The sequence below is a fragment of the Cricetulus griseus genome, chromosome 2 (genome assembly GCF_003668045.3).
Source record: "Cricetulus griseus strain 17A/GY chromosome 2, alternate assembly CriGri-PICRH-1.0, whole genome shotgun sequence".
Classification (NCBI taxonomy): Eukaryota; Metazoa; Chordata; class Mammalia; order Rodentia; family Cricetidae; genus Cricetulus; species Cricetulus griseus.
The window spans coordinates 441,114,747-441,137,166 of NC_048595.1; the positions used below are offsets into that span (position 1 = coordinate 441,114,747).

Below are 22,420 nucleotides of genomic sequence, written 5' to 3' on the forward strand. Positions count from 1 at the left end.
GAAGCAATGGAGTATAGTGGTTCCTACATCATCAACTGGCTCCCTCCATCCCAAGCTAGCTGACTGCCCTAGGTCCAGGCTCACATTAAAATCAACCTTGGCAGAGGACCCATGGAAGACAAACTATTCTCATATTGCTGCCTAGGAATGTACTAGGAAGAGGAGGGTTGGAGCCAAACTCTGCCATGGCCTGCTTGCCTGTTTGTTTTATTTGTTTTGCTATGAAGTTATCTGTCACCAGACTTGGTTGGTTGAGTTGCCTTAGCTGTCTAGTTTTAACATGCCCTGTAGCACTTTGGCACACTCCTTCCTCCACTGCAATCATTAATCCCTCTTACTCTCTCTCCCCCTCTCCCTGCTTTTAAAGTGTTAGAAAATGGCAGGCGTTCTTTTGGGGGCCACTGAGAATGACTCAGCCAGGTAAAGGCTTTTGCCACCAAGCTGGTGATCAAGTGTGATCCCCATGGCCCACACAGTGATAGGAGGGAACTAACTTCCACAGGTTGTCCTCTGATCTCTCCATATGTACCACAATGCCAACTGGCAAGATCATCCATGAAAATAAATAAATGAGGAAGAAAAAAAGAGTTGGTTTGCAGGAAGTGCCTGTTGTCATTTGCACAGAGGAAGTGAGAATTGAAAGGTCCCTGTTTACTCTAACAGCAGGCTTGCATCTCTGTTTTTGTGGACTTGGTAGAGAACAGTAATTAGTTGCTTGGATTCCAGATAAGTCCCTGTCTTACGGAGATGGGGAACCGCACAGACATGATTGACATGAGTGTGCTTCAGCTGCACCTGGACACAAGGTAAAAGCATTGGAGGTTTTGATTCATCCTTTGGGACAAACACTTGAAAGTGGGTTTGCAATAGTAAAGGTGTTAAGTGTGGGAAGTTTGCCCCCTAGGGGTGCAAGTTTTTAATAGTTAACGACTGTAGTAATGATCTTATTGCTTGTCTCTGTGGACAGACCTTCACCACAAACTTTATGGGTCATGTGGAAAACCCACAAGCTGGGTGTGATGGAATGTGTTTCTAATCCCAGCACTTGGGAAGTACAGTTAGGAAGATCTGCCTCTGATATATATCACACTTGAAGCCTGGGCTACATCAGACCCTGTCTCAGAAAGGGGGAAAAAGACAAAACAGGTTGAGGCCGATACAATAAGATAGCATTTTGAGGTCAGAAGTCTCTTGAAACCACAAAACATGGACCTGGTTTCTGTATATCACCTGGAGGGAAAAGACTGGGCATGGATGAGTAATTGTTACACTACTAAGTGTGTGTGGCTTGTGCCTTTAATCCCAGCACTCAGGAGGCTAGAGGCAGGTGGATCTCTTGTGAGTTCAAGACCAGCCTGGTCTACAGTGAGTTCCAGGGCAGCTAGGACTGTTTCACAGAGAAACCCTATCTCAAAACAAACAAACAAAACAAAAATCACATTGAAAATAGTATTTTTTTTTTTAACTATACTGGGTCATAGCATACACATATGCACAGAATTCTGGGACCTCACTTTATTCTAAAGTTCTGGATCATGTGTGGATGTATGTATGTGTATGTAAAGCACTACACCTTTCATCCAATTAAAGTCTTTGCCATTGGTGAAAATGTCAGAAGTTTCAGGTCAGTGTCCTCAGAACTTGGGAGCAGTTCTGTGGCTGTTACAGCCAGTGATACAGAGCCCCAGCTTTCAGGCCTTCCCATTTTATTAGGATCCTGTGCAGTTTTGTTTGTTTTGCTTTTTTGTGTACTTGTTTCTTAGAATGTCAGTTGTTGGGGCAGAGGTGGTGAAGAGTATCTAACTTAACTGTTCTTGCAGAGGACCTAGCTCCTAGCATCCACATCATTCAGCCAGCACCAGAGAGATCTGATGCCTCTGGCGCACATGGGCCCCTGCACTCATGTATGTACTTATACAAGAAACAAGTAAACATAATAAAACAACTCTTAAAGATTGTCAGTTCTGAATTTTAAGTGTTATGTGAAAATCCATGGTTGGACGCCCTAGATCCCATGTTTTCCCTTTGTGAATAGTGCCAGGGCTGGCCCCATCCCGCCTTGCCTACACTTGCTTTGGGGCTCAGGTGGCTTTTCAGGAGTCAGAAATTTTATGTTTAGGAAGGGACAATGGAGCTTGTTGTGAAATGTGAAGTGTGGGGCCAGGGGCTCCCTATAGCTGCATACAGCTGGCTGCTCTTTCAGAGCAGAGCCTGAGCTTGGCTAAATAGTGACAAAAACCAGGCCTGTGCCAGTTCCAAGCTGCTTTTACCATCCCAGGGGTCGGCCTCTGCAGACCTGAAACACCATCAGCATCATCCGACATCTTGATGACTTCCTTTAAATCTAGGCCATAATGGCTTGGAATTCATGGTTACAAAAGGAATTTGAGGTGTGGACTCCCAGAGACCCTTTCTGTCTAACAGCTATTAGATTTTGAGTTGGCTGTCGGTAAACAATCTTCCTGTCCTAGAGTACATGGCTGATCTTAAATGAGATGTCTCTGTTAGCACAGGCAGAAGCAAAATGGTTAAAATCTTGTTTACACACATGCGCACGCGCACACACACGCACACTCTGGATAAATGTGCAGTTGGTTTTCCTGGATTCCTAACTTAAGAGCTTTAGGGTGAAAGGATGGAAACAGCCCATCTTCCCAGTATGCTTCATTGGGCTTTCTTAGCCTGTGCAGGCTCTTCTCACTGATGTTTGGAGTCTCAGGGTTTATGAGGGTTAGATATAGTTTTCAGAAACGCCTTGTGTCAGATCCTGGGCAGTTTTGTGTTATGTGGCACACGTGTATTAAGACAGTCTGTTGACACAAGTATAATTCAGTACCAGGAAAGATCAAATTATAAATGATTAATAGCACTGATGGTTGTCATTCTCTGGAGCCTACTCTGTGTCTGACAGGTGCCATCAGACTAACTTGCCACTCCAGGGAGCTAGCCACCAGGCTAGAGATACATGCAGGGTGTTTTACTGTGTGGGAGGATTGATTACTACAATAAAGTGATTCCTTGATGGCTTTGGCTAGGGCCAGCTTTTTAAAATACCCATTTACAACTGACTTTTCAGAGTACATTTCATCAGTAGCTGTGTTCCTTATTTTCTGATTCCCTTGCTTCTGTATCTTTTAGTTATTATAGGGTGAAAGACTGTTAGAATAGCAAGCAAACGACAAGATGCTTTAGTGACCAGAAGAAGGAAATAGCAATTAAATGAAAATTGCTGATATAGCTTGGTACATTGTTTTCAGCTTGATTTGCCATTGGACAGGGCAAATAGTTTAGAATGAAACTGTGTCATTCAGAGTCTCTCATTGGAAACATTTTGAATGATTTTCTACTCAGTCTTTGATGGCAACTGAATGCTGAGAGCTCATTCTGTGGGTTTTTGTTGTTGGGTTGGAGGGATGGGCAGGAAACAGCTCTCTCCTGGAGACTCAGCAGCTGCACTGGGCATGCTCAGAGGTGTGGCCTTGAAGGTCAGCCTGGGTGTCTTTGGGCAACCAGGGTTTGTGCTCTGTTCCTCTAGGTCTGTCCTCTGGCTGGAGCTTCAGTTCAGCTTAGGTCACCAGTTTACCTGAAAACCTGGGCTTGGAATATCCTACTGCTGGAGTATTCAAACGCATGCCTACTGCAGCAACCTGTTTGGCTATTCAATTACTAATGGCTACTCTTTGTTTGGAAGCACTGTTGTTTTGATTTTTGCTTGGCTTGTTTTTCTGATGCACTAACACATCTATGGGGCATTGGAGAGCTAATGGAGGCACAGTTTCAGTCTGCCGAGATGAGACGTTACAGTGAGTCTACAGAGTACTTGGCAAGCTGTGACTGTTTCCCCAGTCTCAAGCTTCAATAGAGAGTTCTTCCTGGGCCAACGCTGGTATTAGCCCTCTATGTGCTAGGGAGCACAGGTCCCTAACAACCCATAGACTCTTGTTAAATGTTTGTAGGAAGGATGGAGGAGAGAGCTATGGGGCACAAATGATGGAGCACATGTCCTTAAGCCGGGGAAGAAGTTAAGTTGCCTGGTGGCCGAATGGGGATAAAATGAGCTGGACCTTGCAGGATCATCAGGAGTTTGCTACACAAGGAAAGAACTCCCCACCAGCAAGTTGGGTAGGATTTTTTTAGGGAGCTGCTAAGCACCCCACCCTATCCTCAGACCTAATACATGATAGTGATTAATACACCAACATGAAGCAGAGAAAAGGAAACTGTATGATCTTCTAAAATAATATTTATGCTCCTGGCATAAAATTTTCTTTTTCCAGTGCAGTGACTTAGAACGGCTGTATTAATTTAAAATGTCACTGTAAGATAATGAAGGAGAGAAAAATACTCTCTTATCAAAGTAGCCTCACTGTTGGGGTTGACTACAGCTGTGTGGCTGCTCCACATGATTAAGGGGACAGAATTGGTATTAAGGTCAACAGATTAGCAGAAAAGAGGGGGAGATTATCATCTTTTCATTATTTTGAGAGAAGGACCATCTGCCCATGGTGGTTTGTTGAGTTTCGGCCTGTCTGGGTAACATCCCTGGGCTTCCACCTCTCAACCATGGTCCCTGGTGTGGCAGGTACTCACCTGGTTTTGCTTGTTCTTCTCCTGGTCATTATTCTAGACATCACTTTAAATGCCCTGCAGTTTAGAAGAATGGGGTCGCATGCCTTTCATTTGGCTGGTTTTAATTTAAAAGTGAGTTCTAGATCCCCCCTTTTTTCTTGTGCTTATTTTTCCTTTTTGTTCCACTTGTTTCCCATTCTGGTATCGCCAGCAGGTATAGCGCCCTCAGAAAACTTAGCATGCAAAAGCTACTCTGACCAGAAGATGGGAAAGCTCAGTCCTCGCTCGCTGTCAGTACCAGGGCGCACCAGGGCGAGTGCTGGGCAGCATTCCTTTGGCTTCTCCTTATCTAACGTGTGAAGATAATTTTACGAGGCGCATTCTGTCCATGGGAGTGAAAGGTGAAAAGAGGGTTGCGTTCTCTCACCTCCCTTGTCTGGGAGAAGCTCTGCGTCTCTTTTGATACAATGCTCCATGTGCGGTTTTGCATGATGTGGCATGCCAGCTGAGGTGGTTAGCATGCAGGAAGGCTCTCTTTGTTCAGCGCACTGCTTGCAGAACAGTGGGGCTCAAGCGATGAGAGTGGGTGTCCTTTTGTTTGAGACAGTTGTCAAAGGGAATCCTGTGTTCCCTCTTGCCCTCTGTGCCTGCTATTGAAAGAGGGTCTGCTGACTGTCAGACACTTGAGAATTGACTCCATCAACAGTGACAGCAGCCTTCCCTGTGAGACCCCCGCTTCCCCCTCATTAGTCCTTCCACCAGGGTAGAATGACTGCTGCTGCTTCTGTTGGGTGAGAGAGGGGTGTTTATGTAGTGTTTATCTTGTTGCTCCAGCGAGCTCCTTAAAAAAAAAAAATCTAACTTGCAGGGGATGCAGCTCCATAGGTAGAGTCTTTGCTGAGTGTTCATGAAGTGGTGAGTTCCATCCCCAGCACCACATAAACCAGATATCACAGTGTACCCCAGTAATCTTGTGTAGTCAGGAGGAGCATAAGTTTTAAAGTCATCCTTATCTGAGGCCAGCCTGGGCTACACGAACCCGTCTTTTGGAAAACAATAGTAATCGTGTCCCACAGTCTGACTCCTGCTGTCTAAGAAGCAGGACAGTTGCCCACAGTGCACGTGGGTGCCACAGTCTTGTTCTTTCTGCCCAGTGTTTCACATTTAAACACAGAGCTCCAGGCTGGGTGGACATACCCTTCTTTAGGTAAGTTTTTGTTTGTTTGTTTGTTTGTTTTTTGTTTTTTGTTTTTTCCTGCACTGGAACTTGGGCCTCGGATCTGCCCAGGGTCCCCAGCAGTCACAAGTTAAGGTCACTGACCTGACCCCTGTGTCTGGAAGCCACATTCACTGGAGATTCTGAGAATTTGTAATTTGGAAGACTAGGAACGTGCTGGTTTCCTCCTGGAACTGCGGCTCAGATTCACAACAGGGTTAGCTAAACTGGAGAGGAGGCTTGTGACTCAGTGTCCCCCCTACCTTGTAGTAGGCCTCCTGAATGGGTGGGAAGTTCCCATCACTGGGACCCTCATGCCAGAGATTGTGGCTTTTGAGGTTTGAAGGTGCTGGCCCTCCAGCGTCTTTGCTGGGTCATGGGAGTGTTCAGCCTGTGGCCCACATACAGCCAAGGATGGTTCTGAATGTGGCCCAACATAAAGTTGTTAATCTAAGGTTATTAGGAGGTTCAGTTTTCTTTTGGTGACTGGATTGTGCCAGTCTCAAGTATAAACTGTAGATGATGACATTGATCGTGGCACATTGTCAAAAGACTGGACATGCCGCCTAGGGTTCCAATGATATTTACACCTGGTCCTCTCCCGTGTGAGGAAAGGATGTGCTTGTCCTGAATGTGTCTAGGTGGGGAGGCCTGTTAGGTCTGCTCTTCTGTCTCACCTGTTTCTCACTGGCTTCTCTTGGCTTGTTGGCGGTTTAGTGACTACCCTGGCCACCAGCAGGCAGGGATCTGGCAACAATGAACCATTTGGCCCTCCTCTTTCTACCCAGCAGGGCTCCCACAGGCAGTGCTTTTTGAGCCCTTCAAAGCCCTGATTTTTTTGGAGTCCAGGTAATGGGCAGTGGCCAAGCCTGATCCTAACATGTTTTCCCCACAGGTTTTCTCCTTGCTTTCCGAAAAGCTGGTTTTGGAGAAAGGCCATTGGGTTCTGTCTCGGCTGTAACAGTGTGTGGTTGGCCTGGCAGCCCAGACAGGCCTCAAAGCCACCCTGAGCTCAGCTTTCCCGTGCACTTTCCCAGCTGTTTCACACTTCCCTCCGTTCCTGTGAAGGTGCAGAAGGAGGCATGACAACAGGTTTGAACCTGTGCATCAAGGCGTCACTGTGTTTGCCTGTGATACGTTTGTGCAAAGGACCTATGGGTACAAACACGGAGCTTATGAATATGCTTGGGTTTGTGGTCAAGATGCTCACGTGGTGGGCGGGCTTCTCGCTCCTGACACTCCAGTTGAAGCTGGCCTTGGATTCTCTTTCTCCTACTTGTTATATTTTCCCACAACCTTCATGTAGCCGCTGCTTTTCAAACGATTGGTCAGCATACCTAATGATTCTGGGCAGGGAGAAGCTGGCTTCAGTGCCCCTCCCCCATTCGTTCCTGTGATGGAGAAAGGCTGTTACTTTGTACCTCTTGTGGAGTCACTTTCCTTCTTACAGGCCAGATCAGACTTTTTCCAGAGCTCAGCCTGAGAGCAGCTGAATCTTCACATAACCTTCCTTGATCCTCTGTGTACTGGAAGATGGGCAGGCAGATAGACTGTGGACTGGAGGGAGGGTTGGGGGAAATTGGATGGAGGGGTGGGTGGATGGATGGGTACCAGACTTTTTAAGTCATTGCCCCAAATCACCCTAGTCTAAGAGCCTGAGAGAAGCTTCCTTCCCATTTCATTTGATGTGTGTAACACTGAGTATCTATACATGATATAAATCTATTGAATTTATAGATTACTAAATCTTAGTATTTATTGTTTACAAATCTGTTACATTTACGATTTAAAAGTGACCTCTTGGGGAGAAACTCTGAGGTTGAGGGTGCATGCATTGAGGGCCTTTCCCCACCCTTTTTGGCCTTTGATTGGCTGTCGTCAGCTAGGCATAATCATTGCCTGTGGCAGGTAGTGCATGTTAATTTTGGTTGTTCCTCTTGTGCGAGGAGTGAAACCCAGGTTGCCCGACATGCCAATCTAGCTACTGAGCTGCACCCAGCCCTTGCTTGTTAATTCTCAAGTCTCATTTTAGGGAACCGGCTCATCTGCAGCCTCCTTTGGAGAACCAGAGACTTGGGTTGTTAGCATTTCAGGTTCAAACTCAGGTGTTACCATATCACTCACATTAGCATGTCAGGTTCAGCTCAGGTGTTATGCCATGTAAGCATGTCAGGTTCAGCTCAGGTGATATCATGCCATGTTAGCATGTCAGGTTCAGCTCAGGTGATGTCATATTAGCATGTCAGGTTCAGCTCAGGTGTTATGCCATGTTAGCATGTCAGGTTCAGCTCAGGTGTTAGCATGTCATGTTAGCATGTCAGGTTCAGCTTGAGGTATTAGCATGTATGTCTTAGAAGCAAGCCTGGTAACGCATTCCTTCTGGAACATGGGTAGGTAGGAAGATGGAGGTAGAGGAAGTGGAGACAGAGGAACCGTGGGGTGTTTTTACCTCTGATGACAGCTGCCGTCAGTTTCTGCTTGTATTTCAAAGCTACACCAGTTTAGTGCTTATGGGTGTGTCACATCTCCATGGTAGAGGATCTTGCAGAGCTGAAGAAGTGCGGCCACCTGAATGCCCAGTCATCTAGGGCATTCCCCTGGACCATTAGGATCATGTAGTATTTGCCAAGGTCACTGTGGTGGTGTGTGATCACTTGTGACCATCGTGAAGACTTGGGGGCTGTGTGACCCTGATATGGCTGTGTGTTCCTCTGTGTTCGGAATTGTCAGAGTCCCAAGGGGTGTGACTGTTGGGCTGCTCAGGTTCTGTGGATTCACTGAGAGTGGCGAGTCAGTTGTAAAATCATGGTGGCAGGGGTGTGTGGTGCCTACTGCTGGGGAGCTGGCGACTGGGCGAGGATCTGGCCTTCTGGTCTTTGGTTACTGCCTGCCTTGCTTTGGGACAGTTTTTCATCTCTTCACCCACTCATTCTTTCAGTCAAATGCTCGTGCGCCCTGTAGATGTTTAGCAGAACTTAGCTTATTTCTGGTATTCAGCCTAGAGGGGTTCTCTCTCTGGACCACACTAAGCTCTGCTGGCTCCTCTCCTATGCTGTTGTCACAGACCCAGGATGCTTCCACTCTTTTATGGGGAAGCACGTGGGCCGTTATGGCTTGAGTAGCAGGGAGGAAGGGTTCATTCTGGAAAGCCAGCAAGGGGAACGGATCCAGATATGGGGTTTATTTTGGGTCATAGTTCAAGGATACGGTCTATTATGGCTGGGAAATCAAGGCAGAAGAAATTTGAAGCAGCTGGTCACACCATACTCAGAGTCAGAAGGCAGAGAGCTGTGAATGCATGCTACTGTTCAGCTCCCTTCCCGGGGGATATAGTATTATGGTCCAGGGTCCTAGCGAGGGATTGGTGCTGCCCATAGTGGGTGGGTCTTCCCAGCACTGTTAGTAGAATCGAGGTAATTTCCCACAAGTGTGTCCAAATGCCTGTCTCCTAGGTGTTTCCAGATTCTGTGTAGTTGATGACGCTAACCACCAGATCTGACCAGTAAGGACGACAGTGGCAGTGGTACCATCATTGCTCCCCATGTAGAGACAACTGAACCCACTCTAATGTGTTGCTAGCACCATTTGAACTTGAGAAATAAAAATATTTAACATCGGAGCGCTTTTTAGGTCTGTAAAGTGTCCAGTGCAGTGAAGCAGGAGCCTCTGATTGGCAGAGCTGACAGACAGAGTCCACACCAGTCTAGGCACCAGGTGGGAAAGAGGAGGAGGTGCTTTAGGTGAGTACAAGGTCAGGTGGCAGGTGAGGATGCAATTCCATCCCTTGGCAGTGTGGTTTATGATGGTTTACTCAGGAATTTTCTCTGTGGCTTTAAGGAAGGTGGAATTTTGGTATTGCAAAGCATTGGCTTCCCAGGATAAAATTTCAGATGTCACCCATGTTATAACATGAGGACTTAATTGTACACTTGTGAGCTTGGTCATAGCACTATCAAATGCAAATGATCTCTCCAAGTTCTGGTTCTGAGGCCTCAGGGGCTTCATCATCAATCTGCTGGCCTGCTGCTCTCCCATCTTGGTCCCTAGGAATCTGGTGGCTTCACTACTTACAAGGATGCCCAGTGGACTACAGAGAGGAGGTGATAGGGAGGGGCTGAGAGCAACCTGTTGGCCTCAGTTTTCTTATGTTTGCAGTGAGATGTCCTCTTCCTTGAAAGCAGACACAGTCTTGGTGTTATGTGCTGGCTTTTGCTGGCACAAGGGCATACATTTTAGACAGCTAACCTCTACACCGCATGAGAGTTTTAAGTCATTTTTCTTGACTGAGATAGCATCAGTCTCTTTGCAGGCAAAGTGCTCAGGTTCTCTGAGGTCCAGCCATTCAGCGTCTGCTTTCCAGGTGGCCAGTGTTGACTAGTGGGGAATTTCAGCTCCATGTTAACTTCTGAGACACGACTTTTCATTTGTCCTAGATGAACCTATGGCAGTGACAGTTTGCTTTGGATATATAAGGCCAAGTGAGTCACACAGAGGTCATTCATCTTAAATATTAGTTTGAGATCTGTGTTAGGGGCTGAGGGCTCAGTTCATTGGCAGAGTGTTTGAATGGGATATACAAGGTCTGGATTGTATCCCAAACACTGCCCAAATGAAGGTGTAGGTGTGTGTGTGTGTGTGTGTGTGTGTGTGTGTGTGTGTGTGTGTGTCTGTCTGTCTGTCTGTCTGTCTGTCTGTCTGTCTGTCTGTCTGTCATCCTAGCATTTGAGGCAGAGGCAGATGTCTGTCTCTGTAATCCTAGCACTTGGGAGACAGAGGCAGACAGGTGTCTGCCTGCTGTCTGTCTGTCTGTCTGTCTGTCTGTCTGTAATCTTAGCACTTGGAAGGCAGAGATAGTAGCTACCCTCACCTGTGTAACAAGTTTGAGACCAGCCTGAGCTACACAGGACCTCGTCTTGCAAAAAAAAAAAAAAAAAAAAAAAAAAATCTGTATTTCCACATATTTACTGGGTGTCTATCCGTTTAATTTGATAAAACATGAAGATCAAATTGTGTTTTATGGTATGATGTGACAGTTTTTAGGACCTAGGCTTACATGGCCTGTCTTTTTATTCCCTGTGTTTCCAGCATAAATAGGAAGCTTTTGTTTGCTTGTTTTGTTTTTGAGACAGTGTTTCTCTGTATAGCCCTGGGTGTCTTGGAACTTTGTAGACCAGGCTGGCCTCAAACTCAGAGATCTATCTGCCTCTGCCTCCTGAGTGCTGGGATTAAAGGTGTGTGTCACCACCACCTGAGGTTGTCATCTTTACTCAGGTCAGAGTTAGCCACACTTAGAACATTGTGGAGGCTTCCTTTGGGATATTAGCAGGACCAGGAAGCACTTCATTTAGTGTCTCTTCTAAGGGAAGGCACCTTTTCTGGTGAATCTGAACTGCCAGGTCTTCCTAGATTCTTCTCTTAATGACTGCTCTTGACATGGGCAGTTGAGTCAGAACCTTTCTTCTACACACCCTGGTCTATCATCCCTGGGAGGATCATTGGTCTGTTACGATAAATCTTTCTGCCAAAAGCCGCCAAGCCCCACCGCCACGTGTGTGCTTTACGCCAGCCGCCCGCCCGAGTTAGGGCCCAAATTAATACACAGAGAGATTTGTATTAGGTTCAAAGCTGCTTGGCCAATGACTAGGATTTCTCATCTGTTAGCTCAGTCTTAATTATCATAAATTTATATATTTTATAAGACTTATAGAGGATGCCTTCTGCTGGCACTCTTCCTTGCCGGTGGATCACATTGTGCTGCTGGAGGAGGAGCAGAGGGGAAAGAGGCCCCACTTCCTGTTTCTCTTGCTTAAATGAGTCTCCTTGCTATGTCACTTCCTGCCTGGATCACCACTTATCTACTACATTTCCCAGAATCCTCCTTGACTCCTAGTCCCGTCTAACTTGCTGTCTCATTGGCCAAACAAGTACTTTATTCAATAATCAATAAGATGAACATACACAGTACATTCCCCATCAGTGGTCTGTGTGTCTGGCCCCTCAGTTTCCCTCTCTGGTGTCCAGGGCCCTGTGTCTGAGGCTGAGTACTTGGGCTCAGTTTTGTTCCCCTAGCAGGAGGGGACCTGTCAGCTTATTCGTATGCCACCCAGCTCAATTCCAGCACACTTCTGGAACTTTCTCCCTGAAGCAGAAGAAGTGGCTTTGAGAAAAACCCAGATTCCACCACACCAAGGGCCAGGTTCTTCTAGCAGCCCCACAGCCATGGTCACTTTCACATGAGGAGAAATAGGAATTAGAATTTTTCCCACTTGTTGAGATTTTGTCTGACTCTGTGAGCAACTGTTGGGACTTTGACAGGGGAGTGACCATTGATGAGTAGAACCCACTCTCCCTTTCATCGGCCACAGAGGAGAAAGGCTTTGGAATGCTGAGGGACATGCAGGGAAGCATCCCCGGGCCTTAGTCTCATACTCCTGTCACTCACTCTGTCTGTCAGTCAAGGAACTGACCTGATTCCTAGACTGGCTTTGTTGCTGTGTCACAAAAAGCAGTCTCAGCAGTAGCCAACACATCCTCTGGTCCGTTGGCCAGGCTGGATAGAGTGAAAGCATGTGGCCGTCAGCAGTGTACCGACTACCCTGACAGCCCTGTAGAGTGGACTGTTACCCCATTGAGTAATAGAATCACTGTCTGTAGAGATGTATATATAGAGGTGTAGAGAGCTGACTAGAGCTTGGGAAATAAGTCTGCAGCTACCCAAGCACTCCAGCTGCAGGGCGCCTGTGCTCAGCCCCCACCCTTCTGTATTCCAATGGCACTTCTTGAGAATGCCTGGGATGGGACTTGATTAGGAACAAGAGCGGGAATGATGGGAGGGGCTCGGTCTCCACATGGGAGTGGATTCAGTGCAGCATGGCATTCTTATGGGGCCCCTAGCAGAGCAGTGATGGGAGGAGCCAGGCACAGCACCGCCTGCTCTGGGTACCCAGTGTGTTGGGCTGTCTACACCTGGGCAAAGTGCAGACCTCCTGACCTGGGTGTGGGGGTCTTGAATGGTTGCTTTTTGCTGTCTTCTGCTCACACCCTCCTGCTGCTCTTTCATGGTTTGTTTATCCAGTCTGGTTCTACTCTTGGTTTCAAGAAGTTGAAATTGATGGCTTTATATTCAGAGTTCTAAATTCAGCCACATGAACACTTTGGGCCTGGACTGAGGGTTTGGCACAGACTCGAGGATGCTATTTTAATATGCCAGAAACCCTTTTGGAAGTTGTTCACTGTGGGCTCGTCTCCATTTAGGCTGTGAGCTTGGGATCTCAGCCTACTCAGATGGGGGTGCTGGGAGCACTGGGGGAGGGGTTCACAGAAAATCTGCCCAGATGGTTCTGAGGCCTAGGTAACTCTAGTGAGAGTCCAGCTCTGGGGCCCTGAGTCTGCCCAGCCTTCGTGTAGTTAGACCCATGTAGCTTGCTATGGAGGTGTCAAATCCAGGAACAGGCCAGCTTTTCTACCTGTGAATACTGCTGTTACGGTTTGTTCTTCTGGGATTAAAAAAGGGATCCTTTTAAAGTTCTGTGGCTAGCTGTGTGTATTGGAAGGACATGGCAGTCAGCTGTGTACTGACCATACTGGCATCCCTGTGCAATGGTTGTTACTCTGCTGAGTAGTGGGATTCCTGTCTTAGAGACGCATATGTAGAGGGGCAGAGAGACCTATAGCATGCAGCCACAGAGGTGGGCATGCTGCTGCAGACCTAGGTTAGAGCCAGTCACTAGTTACACCCTCACCTAACCAGCTCTGTGGAAACCATGGTTGTCTTCTGGTCTCTTCTTTCATTTCCACATCAGGTGTACAATGATGACTGTCTAGGAGCATGTGACCATAACAGGGTCACATGTGACAGGTACTAGATTATAGATGCCCAGGAGGACTCAGTAGGTTCTCACTGTTCTGGGCTCATCACATTTGCAGAGGAGTCCGGGGACCCTTGTTTCTTCTTCCCATGCTCCTCTCTTCTGAGTGTGGCCTTCACTGCATGGACAGCTTCACTGTACTCAGGAGGAGGAAACACCAGGCGGGACAGCTTGCAGACAGTGACTAGTGGCCGATGGGACAGGACTAGAGATGAAATTCCTCAGTGTATACAGACATTGAATGTATTTTGAGTTTTAGCAAAGAAATAAGCACCCAGACGCTGGCTAGTGAGTTGCAGGGTGGTGTGCGTTATTAGAAACTACAAAGATTTCTCAAGAGACTCAACCGGTGAAGCAGAATAATCCCAGACCCCAAGTGTGCATGTTAAGTTTGGTTTTGACTGTGTAACCCAGGGGACTTTTGTTTTATGTATCTGTAGCCTAAACTTAGGGTGCTCCCTGGTGGGAAGTAGGTGCTCCCTGGTGGGAAGCCTCTATGGGGGGCTACACTACTAGCCCTTCTGCCTGCTCCTCTGCCTTTGCCCCCAACATAAAAACTTTGCAACACCTTCTGCTGCTCCAGCAGGCACCCAGTCTCCACCCATGCTCCTTCACCCGTGATTCCGAGGACTTCTCTTCTTCAGATCTGCACATGGCCACTTTCACCACGACCCAGGTTCACATCAAACCTCTGTCTTTTATCTTCCTACCCTTCAGAGTCCCCAGGTCACTCCAAGCAAACTGTCCCAACACCAACACCATGTTCTTCATCCTGTCCCCGCCTTGCCCTTCTGTGCCCTTCCCTCCTTAGCTCCAGCACGCAGCCCTCTCCTTCCTTAGTGTCTGAATGTCAGCACATCAGAGACCACCCTGACCAGCAGCGCCACGGCTGGTCTCCCTCTCATCTGCCGTACTGGCCTTGTTTCCTCCACAGCTTTAGCACTGTGTGGCGTGACACATAGACCTATGCTTCTTTTCACAGGCAGTAACAGGCTTGGCGTTGGCAGTGGGTATCACTAATACAGTGTGCAGTGCTTGGTTCTAGAACCATCTAGAAAGGCATCCCCTGCTGTGGACAAGGATGCTAGTGGAGTTGTCACGTGCTGTAAGGGAGAGAAAGAAGCCTTCTTGATATGTATGTGCCTGGAAGGTCTATGAGGGTCATGCCCAGATGTTCATGCCTCATGGCAGTAGTAGTGGTGGGCCCCTGTCTGGTAGAGACTCTGTAAATGCCCTGCAGCAGTTACGATGGAGAAGGCTAGTTCCTTAGGAGGCGGGCCCTGGAGGAGAGTGATATGCAGGACATTCCCTGAGACCTTCTTTTGACCTCTCCCCCTGAGGGTTAGTTTAGCTACAGACCTTGGAAGAAGGCTGCTCCTCCAAGGGTTCTGGAATCAGTGGGGATGGGCTGAGGACTGGAGATGGTTGAGCTTCAGTTATGGTCAAGCACGAGGCCTTTATACTCATTAATAATCTCGGGTCAGGCCTTGAGCTCTACCCACTCTCTAGCCAAGGGCAGTTAGGAAGGAGGGCTCAGCCTCAGTCAGCCAACACCTCTGCAGCTAGGCACTTGAAGGACTTGGGCCATGAAGGGCGTCACAGGAACCAATGCCTGCTGACACTGGGGACCTCACCTTGTTTGTGTTTAGAGGTGGGGTGTGTGCTCCTTGTCTCTCCTGGTAAGTGACATATGAGTAAAAGGCAACCCTGCCCCGGACTGTGAGCATCCATGACCAGGGTTAGGTGGGTACCAGAGCACACGGTACTGAGTTTCCCTTCCTGACTTACCATGAATAGCAGTGGCAGTGATCCCTGGTGGGATCTTTAGCTGTAGCTTGTTTGGGATGTTGTGTAGCACTGGGGGTTGCAAGCTTCCAGTGATGGGTGGGAGAAGCTGAGCCCCTCCCCAGCTGGTGATGTGTACATTGAATAGGCTTCTGTTAATGTTTCTGTTGAAAAGAACTTTGAAGACAGGGAAGAATCTTTGACCCTTGTGGTGTAAGGAATGGGAAGTAGAGAAAGAATGAGACCTTTCCATGCATTTTCTTTGTAATTATGCTTTTCTGCATTTTCAACGAAAGACTGGCCTTTATAGGCTTCAGGTTTGCAGCCTTGGCCACCCATTAGAACCTTAGTGATCCTCTAGGTACAGGAGGGACCGGCCCTGTTTATAAACTACCTTTATTGCCCTTTCTTAGAAAAGACCAAAGTCGGTAAAGGTGAAGTCTGTAAAGGTCGGTAATTGGGAAAAACAAAAGTCCCTCGAGCCACCGTGGCTCTTTGGCTATTCTTCCACCTTCCTCTGTGTTGTTCACACTCTGCCTAGTTAATTATTGGTAGACAGACTGAGGGCTGGTTGCACATGTCTGTGACCTAGTTTTTGTGCTCCATATGTTACGCCAAATTTATTTTAGAATCTTATCTGGGAGAAGCCTGATTTGCTCAGGGTTGTAATATCTGCCAGGGCATATATGATGGCCACAGCATAGTTTGTGCTGTCACCTAGATACAGCCACTCAGGGCATGGGTCTGGTGCAGTTGGTGTACCTTGCTGGGTGAAAGTGGCAAAAGGTGACAGGGTATCAGTATTGCAGCGACCCTGCCGGTGTACTGGATCACTAGAACACAGAGCTTGGGGATTGCTAAGTTGAGCTTAGCATAATGACTGCCTGTGCTGCTTTTCTGTTGCTGTGATGAAATGCCATGACCAGAATCAGTTTATGAAAGAAAAGAGTTTATTTTTGGCTTACAGTTTCAGAGGGATCAAAGTCAGTTGGCAGGGGGAAGGCACGGCAGCAAGCTTCAGACATGGTGCAGGAGCAGGGTGCTGAGAAATCACACCTTTAACCATAAACCTGGAACAGAAAGCAAACGAAATGGGGTGTATTTCCCTATAACCCTTCCAGAAGAGCACCATCCACTAGGACGAGGTGTTCGTATACCTTGTATCCTGTATGCTGTTCAGGTTTGGGACACAGGCTGGAGGTGAGACCTGTGTACAATAGGGCAACAGGAAGGTGTCCTTTTTGCCAGAGGTGTCAGGGTAGCAGCAGGTCTCAGGTGGCCTTGAGGGCATGGAGAAGCAATGTCCTTTGCTCTTTCTGCTGGTCAGAGGGATCTGGGGCTGTAGTCTTTTCTCCCTGGGGATCTTGTAGCCTGCCTGGGGAAGATGCTCACAGTAAATGCCTTCATCACCTGGGTGATGGCGGTGAATGAAAATAGGCTGGAATGAGGGCACAGGCTTCAGAGCTGCCAATATGCTCACCCAGCGCATGTCTTTCTCAAGGAAATGTAGTGTGGATGTATCGAGCACACATAGGAAGCCGTAGTTGCTGTCCCTGGCTCCCCTCAGCTTGTGAGCTCTGGCTTCCACCTTCACATTTAGAGTGATCTTTCCCTCCTTTCCCATCTCACATCCTCACATTTATTTGCTTTCCTCATCAGACTTGTGTTCTCCAGCCATTACTGATATGCCTGCAGCGTTAAGCAGTGCTGCTCCTAGAACACCGTTCTTTGTAAGCAAGGGCGCCATGGGGGAATCTCACTAAAGGGAATCATGTGTCCCTTGAGTCAGCTCATTGAGTCCTTGGCACCCTGCTTCAGCCAGTGCCTTTTGACTTGTAGACTGCTCAGGAAAGAAGAGAAAAGGGGACTCTTGCATGCGGTCTCTACTGAGAAGAATTTTCCAGCTACATCAGGGCTCAGGGGAAAGATGCTTGGGAATGTGGCTGTGGTGTAGCCATACCTGCAGGGGTAGGCAGGCATGGTGGTGCTTTGGTGACATGACATTTGTCACTCTTCAAAGGAAAGGTCTCATGAATGGGGAAGGTGAGTGTCAGGGATGTGGGGGAGGGAACCATCTTGGTTGTGAATCTTTGGAGCCACTGAGGAGCAACTGGAACTAACAGGAACCTGGCAATCTAGTGCCCCTGAGGACTGAGTTTATTCGTGATTACTCAACTGGCAATAAGGGTTTTTGATAAATTGTCATGCCGTTGTGCACAGGTTTGTAAGACATTGCTACCTTGAGTGTCGAGCACTGTCTCACAGTGCTCTCTTCCTCTGTAGAGCATGTTGTATCCTTCCTCAGCAAGATGCAGATAGGGCCAGGGACCTGGCTTTCCCCATCTCCTGGTCTCTGCTCTCTTTTCTGTTGATGTTTTTCCTATTTCAGGGCTTTGCAAATGTTCTCAGGTTTAAAAAAAACACTCATGTCTGTTGCTAAACAGGGTGCATTTCTGAAAATCTTTGTGGAATTTAAGGTCTAAGAGCATTCCTGTCCCTGAGACAGTGTTTTGTTTTTTCTCTCTTACCTACAATTTCAGTTTCTGTTTTTACCCTGGTGGCAGTTTGTTGCCTTGTGGCTGGAGCCAAACGAGGAGGGGTTGGGGAGCATGAAGTCCTGCAGACTGGCCCTGCAGACTGGGCTTCTGTTACCTTATCTCCGGCCTTAGCTATGCCGGGGCTTGTGTCCACCAGCCAAATGATGCAGTTTAGACTCTGGGGGTGATGAAGAACATTGGTAAGACATTAGCTCAAAATTCTGAGGCTCCAGGAAGGTACCCAGTGGAGCTGTGGAGTTGAAGGCTTCCCTGGAAATAAGCCGTTTGTAGCCAGGTTCCTCCAGGCTCCATGGGTCCTGGCTGCCCGGCTTCAAGTTCATCCATCAGTCAGTCATCTTGCTTGTTCTCCAGTCTCCACTGGGCTTTGCCTGGGCATGGTGCTGAGGCCAGCTCACCAGAGGGTATTTGATTGATTTGAGATGCTTGTGATCACATCACAGGGAGGTTTTTTTCCCCCCTCTGTGCCCATGCTTTCGTGCTGTGGGTTGAACCAAGTGAAATTGTCATTGCTCAAGCACTTCCAGTTTGTGTCATAGATGAACACTAGCCACCAGAGAGACAAGGCCCTGTTTCTGCTCTGCCTTCTCTAGTTGCTGGTGACCTGGTCCTTAGAGTAGGGAATAGGGCTTTGCTCTAAATGAGTCCAAGGCTTCCTGAAAGGAAGATAGGAATTTTGGAGTAGGCAGGAGGTGAGCAGGAGTGAGTGACGGTTCTGAGACTCTCCGTGTTTCAGTCTCCAGGATCCTGGAAGCTGAAGCCATGTTTCAGGCAGGCTAGGAAGTTGGACCTGGCCTGGCATGGTGTAGGGGATAGGTCAGGGCTGACATTTCCATGCGCCTGAGCTGGGAAGTCATCTTCTTCCTACGTCATGTCTTTGGTCACACCCAGCTCAGCATCCTCGACCTCTCAGGTAAAGGAAGGGTCAGGGTCCCTTCGGCCTCCACACTCCTCAGTTTTCTAGAGCTTGATGTGGTAGCCAGGAGTATCTGAGGTTAGGGGAGGTCCAGTCAGATGCCCAGGGAGGCTGTTGTCTGCACCTGTGCACAGTGGGCTTGATGGCACTGTGGGGGTTGTAAAGTGGGTGGCCCTCATGGGGATGCATGGTGTTCTCTGCCCCTCCATGGGGCAACAGCTGCCCTTCGAGCTGCTCAGCCCCTCAAGCCTAGCCTACGGCCTTCCTGCCTCTCATCTGCCGCCTCATGCTACAGTTAAGGTGTATCCTCATGAATTTTGGAGCCCATTGTGGGTAGTGTGGTCCCTGCACCTCTCTTCTTGTGTCCTCTTGGGCATTGTTTGTAATCCACTGGTCATGATTACCAGAGACCAGTGCAGGAACCTCATGTCACATTTACATGCCTAACGTGGAGTCCAGTAGCCTGTCACTATAGGGGGAGGCCAGGACACAGCACCCACTTTCTTTTGTTGAACTGAATAAAGACTGTTAAGTTCTAGGTATATAGCTTGCTGTGAGAGCACTTGCCTAGCATGCAGGAGGCCCTGGATTGGATACACTGCAATTCAAAAGGGGGGAGAAAGTAATTGGAGCCTAGTGGTAGGTTAATTATGAGGAATGATGAAATAGGTTCTTGTCCTTAGCCACAGTGGAGAACACCTGTGGTATGAAGCAGGAGCCAGGCAGCCTGGTCCACACCCATCAGAGGCTCAGTGGGATGGAACCCCCAGCCCATCAATGGTAATCTCTGTCTACTGTTAAATTCCAGCGCTTCATCTAAACTGATGCCTATAAGTGTGTTTTCTTCATGTTCAAGGGACTGGGGTGTTACGTGGGGCATAGCAATTTCTTCTGTGACATTGTTTTATGAATGTTGAGACGGGATAGTCCAGGTTGGCTTTGGATTCACTGTATTGCCTAGGATGACCTTGAACTTCTGATCTTTACGGTTCTGCCTCTAGTATGGAGATTTCGGGCATGCATCACACCCAGTTTTATTCCTTTCAGGGGGTTGAATCTTGGGCCTAGTATATACTAACAACCAAGCCCACAGACATCTGTGACATTTGGCTCCACCCTACTAGGAAGATCCTTAGAAAGTGTGCAGACATGCCCAGAGTTGTTTCTTGAAGCAGATAGCTTCTCTGGAGATTCTGAGTAAGACAGAGATGTGCTCTGCCCCACTCCTGCTGGGTCCCCTCTCCTGCTGGGTTGAGGAAGTTTCTAGGTAGGTGCTGTGTAGCCTGCATTTTCATTGCTCTCTGTGGCAAAGACTCAGCCACTGAAAAGCCACACAGAGGAAGGTGTCAGAAGATTGTGGTGCAGATGTCTTCACTAAAGCACCTATTACTTTTTTTTTTTTTTTTTGGTCTTCAGCATGGCAATCTTTCCTTCAGACTGGGCAGACATTTTTAAAGAAAGATGTCTTAATGAAAGCTGTGTTTAATAGTTTTTCTTTTTCCCCACCAGTTTAGCCAATTATTTTATTAATTTAGCTGCCACAAAAATGAACGTAACATTTGAGCGAGGATATATTTGCAAATAAAAAGATGCCACACAATGCCACAGTGCTTTTGTACGGATGTGTCTTATTTTCTGTAGCCCCTGAAGGCCACCCAGTTCTGATTTAACTTCCCTGAGCAGAGCCCTCCCTCTGGGAGACTCATCTCCTTAGACACCAGGGTTTCTCTGTCACTATGGGACCGGTGACATATGGCCAGTATTGGCTGCAGCTTCTTTGCTGTCAGGTGGACTGTGTTTTCCTCCTGGTCTGCTTGGCTTCACCTAAACATATCTCACCCTTGTCCAGCAACCTACAGGGGCAGCAGGCCATTGCTTCCGGTCCTGACACCTGCTGGGTCTAATGTTCCATGCAATCCCCAAGAATGATGACCAACTTGATTTTGAATGTGTTGTGAGGGACTTTGCTTTTTGGACAACTTAAGATGTAACAGGAGTCATCTGAAAAAGACTGTCAAGGGTGAATCACATTGGAAAGAGAGGTGCAACCCGAGCCTGCATTGTGGTGGGCACTACCACAGGCTGTCATTTATGACAGGAAATGGCCACTGGGAGTGTGACAGTCAGGTGAGCAAAGCCATGGATGCTGGTTGTGGAGATCTAAGATGTGAGACAGACTGAGGTTAAGCACCATGACCAAATCCCTCAGGACCGAGGGGACTCCTTGTCTTTCTGACTCAACAAAACCACCCTGGCTGAATCACCTCTCTGGTTTCTCTCTGAGGATCCTAATAGCCAGCAGAGACTCTTTGCACCCTGCAATCTGGCAACCGGTTCTAGTTACCATCTATCGTGTGTGTGTGTGTGTGTGTGTGTGTGTGTGTGTGTGTGTGTGTGTGTGTGTGTGTGTGTTTTCAGAAAAGTAACTACATTAGTAGAATACTTATAAAAGATGAAAAGCTGCCCTGATATAAGGTCAGGTCCAGGCAGGCCAGGCTCCTGCCACAGTGTCTCCACATTGTGCCAAGAATCATGAATGCCATCAGCTCTGCTGTGGACATGAGGAAGGCCTGGAGCTTGAGCAGGAGAGGAATGGACAGCCTGAGAGGCCTACAGCATTGTTGAGGTGTGCATTGTTACACACCACAGCCTTGAGGTGAGAATGTGTGAACTTGGGCATGTCATGGCCTCTAGTGTAGGAGTAACATAGGGGGCTCGTATGACTATTCTTTAGTACCGCTTCCTTCCCCACCAAAATGACATATAGGGGACATTTGGATTTGTCTTGAGTTGTGGCATGTCACATCACATTTTCCATCCTCTATTACAGATGCTTTCGTGAACAGCCAGGAATGGACACTCAGCCGATCTGTACCAGAGCTCAAAGTGGTGAGTGACACCTGTGGCCTGTGGGAGGGAGGAGACTAGAATAAGCAGGGTTGGGTGTGCATTCTGTTTCCTGGGGCCTGCAGGGCGGGGCATGCTGTATCTGGGGTGGGTGCACCTGGGCAGGACTATCACTGGCAGTGGGGAAGCTGGAATTTTGAGTGTGCCTGCAAGAGCCATAATTGCCATCCAGCAGGTGGTGGTCTGTGCACAGGACTAAGACTGTTGTCTGTGTATTTCCCCTACCTCGCTCTGTGCTGCTCTATGTCTGCATCACACATAAGCACTTGTGTACATATGCCACTGTGTTCTTAACTGTCCCTTGCTGGGTGTTGTGACAACCTCTGTAGCAAGCCATCCACAGTCATAATTTTTGTCATAAAGTAATGACTGTTTATACAGTTATGAGCTCTTGGTGTAAGTCAAGAGTTCTGCTTTTAATATAAGCAGCTTCCAGCAGACTTAAAGCTTATGGCTGGCTTCTGTGAATGTTGTCCATTGCAGTCACCTCTTAGGGCCCAACTCCATTGCACGCCCGTGATACTAGCATGGAAGGAAGGGACAAGCCCACATTTTAAATAATCTTTATTGTGAGATTTGATGCTCTTGGTTGTTTTTGCTTGTG

At 47.8% G+C, this 22,420-nt stretch overlaps 1 protein-coding gene across 9 annotated transcripts in view; it reads left to right on the forward strand.

The window, feature by feature from the left end:
• Agap1 (ArfGAP with GTPase domain, ankyrin repeat and PH domain 1) overlaps positions 1-22,420 on the forward strand; it is a 459,921-nt gene that overhangs the window by 130,275 nt on the left and 307,226 nt on the right. For all 9 annotated transcript variants that reach the window (XM_027397516.2, XM_027397517.2, XM_027397518.2 and 6 more), the window contains exon 2: positions 21,740-21,798. In XM_027397516.2, coding sequence (XP_027253317.1) covers positions 21,740-21,798 — 59 coding nt within the window. The remainder of the gene's footprint in view (positions 1-21,739; positions 21,799-22,420) is intronic.